The sequence below is a fragment of the Cupressus sempervirens genome, chromosome 3 (genome assembly GCF_028749045.1).
Source record: "Cupressus sempervirens isolate cs-2001-9-10 chromosome 3, ASM2874904v1, whole genome shotgun sequence".
In the NCBI taxonomy this organism is placed as follows: domain Eukaryota; kingdom Viridiplantae; phylum Streptophyta; class Pinopsida; order Cupressales; family Cupressaceae; genus Cupressus; species Cupressus sempervirens.
The window spans coordinates 1,063,909,921-1,063,916,784 of NC_143120.1; the positions used below are offsets into that span (position 1 = coordinate 1,063,909,921).

At 35.5% G+C, this 6,864-nt stretch overlaps 1 protein-coding gene across 1 annotated transcript; it reads right to left on the bottom strand.

The window, feature by feature from the left end:
- Positions 1-3,657: 3,657 nt before the first annotated feature.
- On the bottom strand, positions 3,658-6,359 carry LOC149570407 (WAT1-related protein At5g47470-like). The gene is made up of 7 exons (XM_089817897.1): positions 5,823-6,359; positions 5,659-5,721; positions 5,454-5,570; positions 5,096-5,330; positions 4,416-4,577; positions 4,165-4,316; positions 3,658-4,051 (listed from the first exon to the last, which is right to left on the bottom strand). The coding sequence occupies exons 1-7, from the start codon at positions 6,023-6,025 to the stop codon at positions 3,907-3,909; spliced, it is 1,077 nt and encodes a 358-aa protein (XP_089674023.1). The 5' UTR covers positions 6,026-6,359; the 3' UTR covers positions 3,658-3,906.
- Positions 6,360-6,864: the final 505 nt, after the last annotated feature.

Genomic DNA, 6,864 nt, shown 5'->3' on the forward strand with positions numbered 1-6,864 from the left:
TATTCTGATAATAAGTACAATGAATAATCCTTCAGCAGCTATAAAATGGTCTTTACATATTCCCGTTTTCAGTTACAACCAGTGTAAGATGAATAGCAGTTTGGAAGATAAAGAGACTGACACTGATTGCGCTTCAGAACCTTCAGAGCCATTACAATATTCCAATCATCACAATCTCTCACTTGAAGTCCAATCCGCAGAAAGATATCCCCTACTTCAAATTTTATGGCTATGTCATCGCAATACCGTGACAAGCTCTATAGAACTCAAACTTCTCCTGGGTAACTACCTTCATTAACACATCTGCTGGATTAATTTTAGTATCAATCTTCTCTAATTGTAATTTTCCCTCTTTAAGAGCATGACGAATGCAATGATATCTGGTCTCTATATATTTTGTGTGACTGTGGAAAGCTGAATTTGTAGCAAAATGAATGACACTCCTACTATCACAAAATAGAGTGAAGGTGGATTGCGTATACCCCAACTCTCCATATATCATTGTAGCCATATCAGCTCTTTAGCTCCCTTAGTGAGAGCAGTGTATTCAACTTCGGTAGATGAAAGAGCAACAATTTGTTGCTTACGAGAAGCTCAGTTGATCGCTGCCCTAGAAAAGGTAAACACATAGCATGTAGTAGATCTCCTCTTGTCTAAATCTCCAACCATATCAGGATAAGCATGACCACAAAGATGAGGAGCCTCTCTAGTAAAACATAAAACATGAGAGGAAGTGCCTCTCAAATACCGAAGAATCCATTGAACTGCTTGCCAAAGAGTTTTTCCCGATCACTCATAAAGCTACTAACAACTCCCACTGCATGAGCAATATCCGAACGTGTGCTAACCATTGCATATATCAGACTGTCAACCGCTGAAGAATACGGAACACCATCCATCACATTTGCTTCTTCCAGAGTGGAAAGACACATCTTAGAAGACAAGCGAAAGTGTTCACCCAATATAGTAGCAACACATTTGGCATTTGACATATTGAACTTCTCCAACACTTTTAAAATATATTTTTCTGGAGATAATCTGATTTCTTGTTTTGGTCTATTTTTTATTATATCCATCCCAAGAATCATCTTTGCTGCTTATAAATCTTTCATGAAAAAACAAAGAGTGAAATGACCCTGTAATTCACCAGCAATTCTCACACTTGTTCCACCAATGAGCATATCATCAACACAAAGCTACAAAATGATAACTTAGCATTGGGAAGTCACTTGCAGTAATAAAATTATTGTTGCAAGGCTTGCTTAAGCCTATATAAATTGCAGTAAACACACGGATCTGATTCATAGCAAATGAAGTTTTGTTGAGTAATAAAATTATTGTTGCAAGGCTTGCTTAAGCCTATATAAATTTCGCGTTAACCTGCAGCATCAGTGTTCTTCACCCTGTTAAATAGAGCCTTCAGACTGCTCTTCCTAAAAATCACCATGTAGAAATATTGTTTTTACATCAAGTCACTCAAGTTCAAGGTCCCAAGCTGCTGTTGTTCCCAAAACCAAACTAATCGCTTGCATTTTTACAAGTGAATTTTTTTATTAAAATCGATGCCCTTTTGTTGAACAAAACCTTTCACCACTAATCTGGTCCTATATCTTTTTCGTCCTGTTTTATCCGATAAACCCACTTTTTCAGAGCTTTTCAATTTGGTAGAAGAGGAACCAAATCCCAAGTCTCATTGGCTCTTAGAGACACTAGTTCTTCATTCATTGCATTCATCCTATAAGCTACATTAAATTTCATTGCAGTCATGTTTAAATGTTTGGGACTCTGCCTGATCAGAACATAAAGCAAATAATAATTTATAATTATCAAATCTGCTTGCACGTTTGCATTCTCTTGTAGAGCTTCGCAGTTGTGTATATTGTTTAGTTACAGGACATGGAACTTCATTCATGCCCTCTATATTTCGAACAGATTGATTATTTGTAGAGCCCGGTTTTGGATTTCAGAATGAATTGTTGCATTACCAGTCCCCAGTTTCTTAACATGATCTTGGTTGTTATACGATGGGTCACCAAAATCCCATTGCTGTCGAGGCACAATATGTGGCAAAGAAGAAACCGCAGGTTGTTGATCGGCAAGCATAGAAAGAGCACAGACGGGGTTTTGCAGTGCTACATGGACACACACCACTTGCATGTCCAGTCAGCATGGGCGAATGAGCGTGTAGTGACAAGTCATGCTAGAGAAGAATGTGGCGTGTATGGAGCTTGGGTCGCTTCTCCCAGCGAATGGTCAGACAGAGTAGGGGACGAAAGTGGTGCGTTGACAGCAGAAGTGTTGTAAAAGGGTAGATTTGAGGGTGGGATTGTGAAGAAGCCGTTGGGATGGAAGAACAAATGGGAGACAAGGGAAACAAGGGAGTGTCCTCTGTTGATGACACCGCTGAGGAAGAGGGACCATAAGCGGTCATCAGGCCAAGGTCTGTTTGCCCAGTCTGTAGAGAAGTATGGGGAAGCTGCGAAGATGTACAAGGAAGTGGCAGCGTTGAAGTAATGACTGATGGTGCAGTACCAGAGATCTGAGAGGTCGGAATCCCAATAGTAGAGGGATGAAAAAACCCTTACAAGGGGTCTCTTAGGAGCAATATTAACATCCATTGAAATTGTGTCATGTTAAACATACCAAAGTGAATAGAATAGTTTAAAGAACTTTTAGTTTTCAAACTTTGAAAATGTGGTTTCATTAAAGATAACATCCTGGTCCCAAATAACTTTTTTGAGTAATTGGATCCCACAAACAAAATCAAATAGATTGAAATAGAAACTTTCTAGTTTTGACAGATTTTTACAAATCTTGAAATTTGTAATTTTTTATAATCTTCAAAATTAACTCTTAGAAAGCTGAAAATAAAACTGGACTTTCTTTAAACTATGATAACTAGACATGCCAACTAATCTTTGCATTTGGAAATACTCATTTGAAATTATTACAAAACAGAAACTCTAAAAAAGGCACAAAGATTACAGAAACAAAGTTTTCAAGGTCTAATAGGATTTTCTAGGACCTAAAAAATAATGAAGCCATTGTGAAAGTTTGAAAGGAAATCCTAGAACCGAGTCAAAAGTTATGACTCCCAGAAGTTGATGCGTCACTGACGAAGGTAAAGCTGTGTGCAACCCCAACGCTTTTCCTCATTTTTATGTGTGTACATGATAAAGAAGTACCTAAAGCAATAGATTTTTTAATATTTAAAGCTTTTTGTAGTCTTTCTATTTATAAGGCTCACTAAGTTACCAAGAATCATTGAATCATAATCCTTCTATGTCAAGCCCCATAGTGCTCACAATCACCACTCTATTTCCTTACCTTGGAGATGCATAAGGGATAGGTCTTGCAAGTATTAGAGATCCATTTCTAGAAGAGGCTATGATGGTAGAATAAAAACAAGATCAAACAACTTGAAGAACAGGATTGTTATCACAAGTTTGTCCAAAGATCCAAATTTTCAAATTTGAATCATCTCAATCTTTGATGTAGTATTCAATAAAAGGTTAATCATCTCAATCTTTGATGTAGAATTCAATAAAAGGTTTTAACTATCAACCTTTTGTCACATCACAACTAATATAATTCCATTTTATATAATTTTAAAAAATAAAGGCCTAATTTTATTTCTTATAATCAATTGACAACCCATTAATAATTATATTTATCTCAATTTTATTTATCACATAAAACACTTGTATCTCTCTAATCTTTAAATATGTAACAATATTAACACAGTTACGTATATTTTAAAGGGTCATCTTATTTCCCCTTCAATTACATAGATACAATCTTTTAATTGGTAAAAAGTTCTTTAAAGAAATATCTTTGTAAACTGGGCAAATAAGACACTTCTAGAACCAAGGTAATGATAAACAAGAAACTTATAGGTACAAGGCATTAACAAAGTAGGGGCTCCTTGACTTGTGATCCTTCATCATGCATATCATTGCTTGGTCTTTCTTGTTTGTCGTTGATGTTGTCTTTACTTTTGCCCCATAAAACAAAATAGAGACCTCCAAAAATCATCACTATACCAATTGCACTGTTGCAGGCAAAATAAATACAATATTAGATATCATGACTATTATCCCAAGATATTTTGGTTCATGTAGAAGCACTCAATATTAATAATTACTCGATCTTTTTAAAACTCACCTTCCCACATGAATGGAATCACCCATGAAGAGGAATGACAATATAGTCGAGCAAATAGTAGAGATTGGGTTGAATATGGCAACAAACACGGGTCCTCTTTTCTCAATACACCAATATTGCAATGCATATATCAAGCCATGGCAAGTCAATCCCTGTCAAAATGCAGCACATTACAAATAATTACAAAGACTTGATATGTCTGGTTCTTGTAAGAGATGGATAGCATGAGTCTCAAGAATATTTACACTTACCCCATAGATAATAATCACAAGTCCATTCCAATCTACAACCCACGATTCTCTATGAATACCTTTGTCCTGCACCATTATGTAGATAGCAATTTCTATAGAGCCAAGAAGAGTCGTCGTTGTTGTTAGAGATAATGGTGCTGGATACTTCTTTACTGCCTTGGCCTACAAGTATGTTATTGGTCATAAATGAACATTAAAAGAAATACTAAGAATTAAATATACTAAATCCAACATATCATATTATATTATAAGTGATTGTATTCTCCTCATAATTTACAACAATAACAAGACACCAAAAAAAAAACCCATTATCAATTTTAAAAAGTGGAGTAGACTAGGAACATTTTATACTCCTCCCATCCAAAATAAAAACAAAAAAGAGCAAGCTATCTTTGTCTTATCAGCTACAATTTCTTTAATTATTAATTAAGAATTAAAATATAATAATTCTCTTTGTCTTATCAGCTACAATTTCATTAATTATTAATTAAAAATTAAAATATAATAATTCAAGTATCAACCCAATGATGAACCCAACTACCCAGCTTATGTTGAACTTCGTTCGTTGAAGGAGCATGATCATCTCTTTTCAACTATCCCACTAATATCTATGCCCATTCGTTAAAGAAACTGACATATATTTTTAGTTGTGTGGACATTATTGAAGAGTGAGATTTCACCTGTAAAATCATTGAACACGAGAAGCACAACACTGCTGCCAAGAGGAAAAAACATCCTGTAATCCTTGTGCCTGAACTCCCCTGTAGAAATTCAAAAACAACATTTTCTGGTTTTGAGTCCGCCATTAGAGCAGGACCAGTGACGAAACTCATAACCATTGCTCCTCCCACACAAATCAATGTGCCCACAATTTTGAGCTGGCTGTGAATATGTCTAATGTCTACCTTCTCCATTCTGTAGAGCAACAAAACAAAGTCCCAAATATGCCACACAGAAAAAACTAGGGCAAATCAACAAATTGATATGGCACAATAAATACTAAACAAGTAGAAGAACACATTGATTGGAATTACTGACCTCAAAGCCCACGCCATGACAAAAATGATTGCAGGCGACAAGTTTCCCATGGCAGTAGAAAATGAAGAAGATGTTTCACTCAACCCCATTAACAGCAGCGCTTGATATGCTGAAACCCTTTCATAGGAACCCAACACACAAAATGAGAAGAAAAAAGCATTTTGGCTCAACCAACAATTAAATCTCAGCTTGAATAAACTCATACCCGGTGAGAGATATGAGAAGCACCTGAGCTAACAGAGTTAAGCTCATCTTTGACCTCTTTTCCCTGCATTAGAAAAAGCAAAGAAATTCTTCAGAAACTAAGAACAGGGGAATGAATGAATAGAAATAGAATTGAATCACAAATATGTGTTATAGTTATTATACTTTTCTGAGAAAAATGCAATGGGGCACAATATAAACCTCCCCAAGCCGTAGGAGGCAACAGCAAGCGGCAAAAGGCTTTTTCCCTTTGATTTCTCCTTCTCCAGAAGAACAGCAATCAAGCCAAAAGAAACTTGAATGCCCACCAATGAGGCAAATATGGTCATATCCTCCATATTCATGCAAGATCGCCCATCACACCGCATTTTCGCCTTCTTACAGGAGAACAAAAACCTTCTCAAAATTGAACAATCCTTTACAGGAAAGCTAATGACTTTTTAAGGCAGAAACACTTTGTATGATGATGAAAAGTTCATAGAGCGTTCATAGGGACGAGTCTTGTTCGGTGCAAGAGTTTGACATCTAAAAAAATGAGACTAGAATCCTATTCCTTCACAAATTTCGAATAAATGCTCCTCAATCATTGATTCTTAACCCAAAAAAACTGAACCTAATATTTTTCACTTCACTGGCTAAGACACACTACCTAAGACAATACTGAGTAGTGAGTTGTGGAGGAATGAGAGTCTAAGCGTACATTTAGTAGAAAAATATTCCAATGTCCATTTTATTATTGGAATGAGAAGACAGTACAGATAAGTTTTTAAGTGAAAGGAGACTGGTGGAAACGAAACGAACAAAAAATAAATTGTTATAAAATAAAATAATTATGGTGAAGACGGATGTTGTTCTTCTTTCCAGCCTGGATTAGTTTGTTTGTGTCGGAGTATTTTCATTGTGCTGCTTATTTTTATTTATTTTATATTTGAGATCTTATTTTTGGGGTGGTAGTTCTGACAGTCTAGGAAGGAGTACCAGTTAAGCAGATCTGAAATTTGATGGGCCATTTTAAATAGGACATTATATATTTTTATAGTGAGTTCATAATATAAGTATATATTAGTAGTGGTATTTCAACAAAGTGCAATGGTTATTTTTATAAGAAGACATGATCTAAAAAATGATTGCATAAAAGAGGAAAAGAAATATTGTTGTAGAATTCAAACTCTTTCTAATAAATATGATTTCGGGAATTCAAAATTCA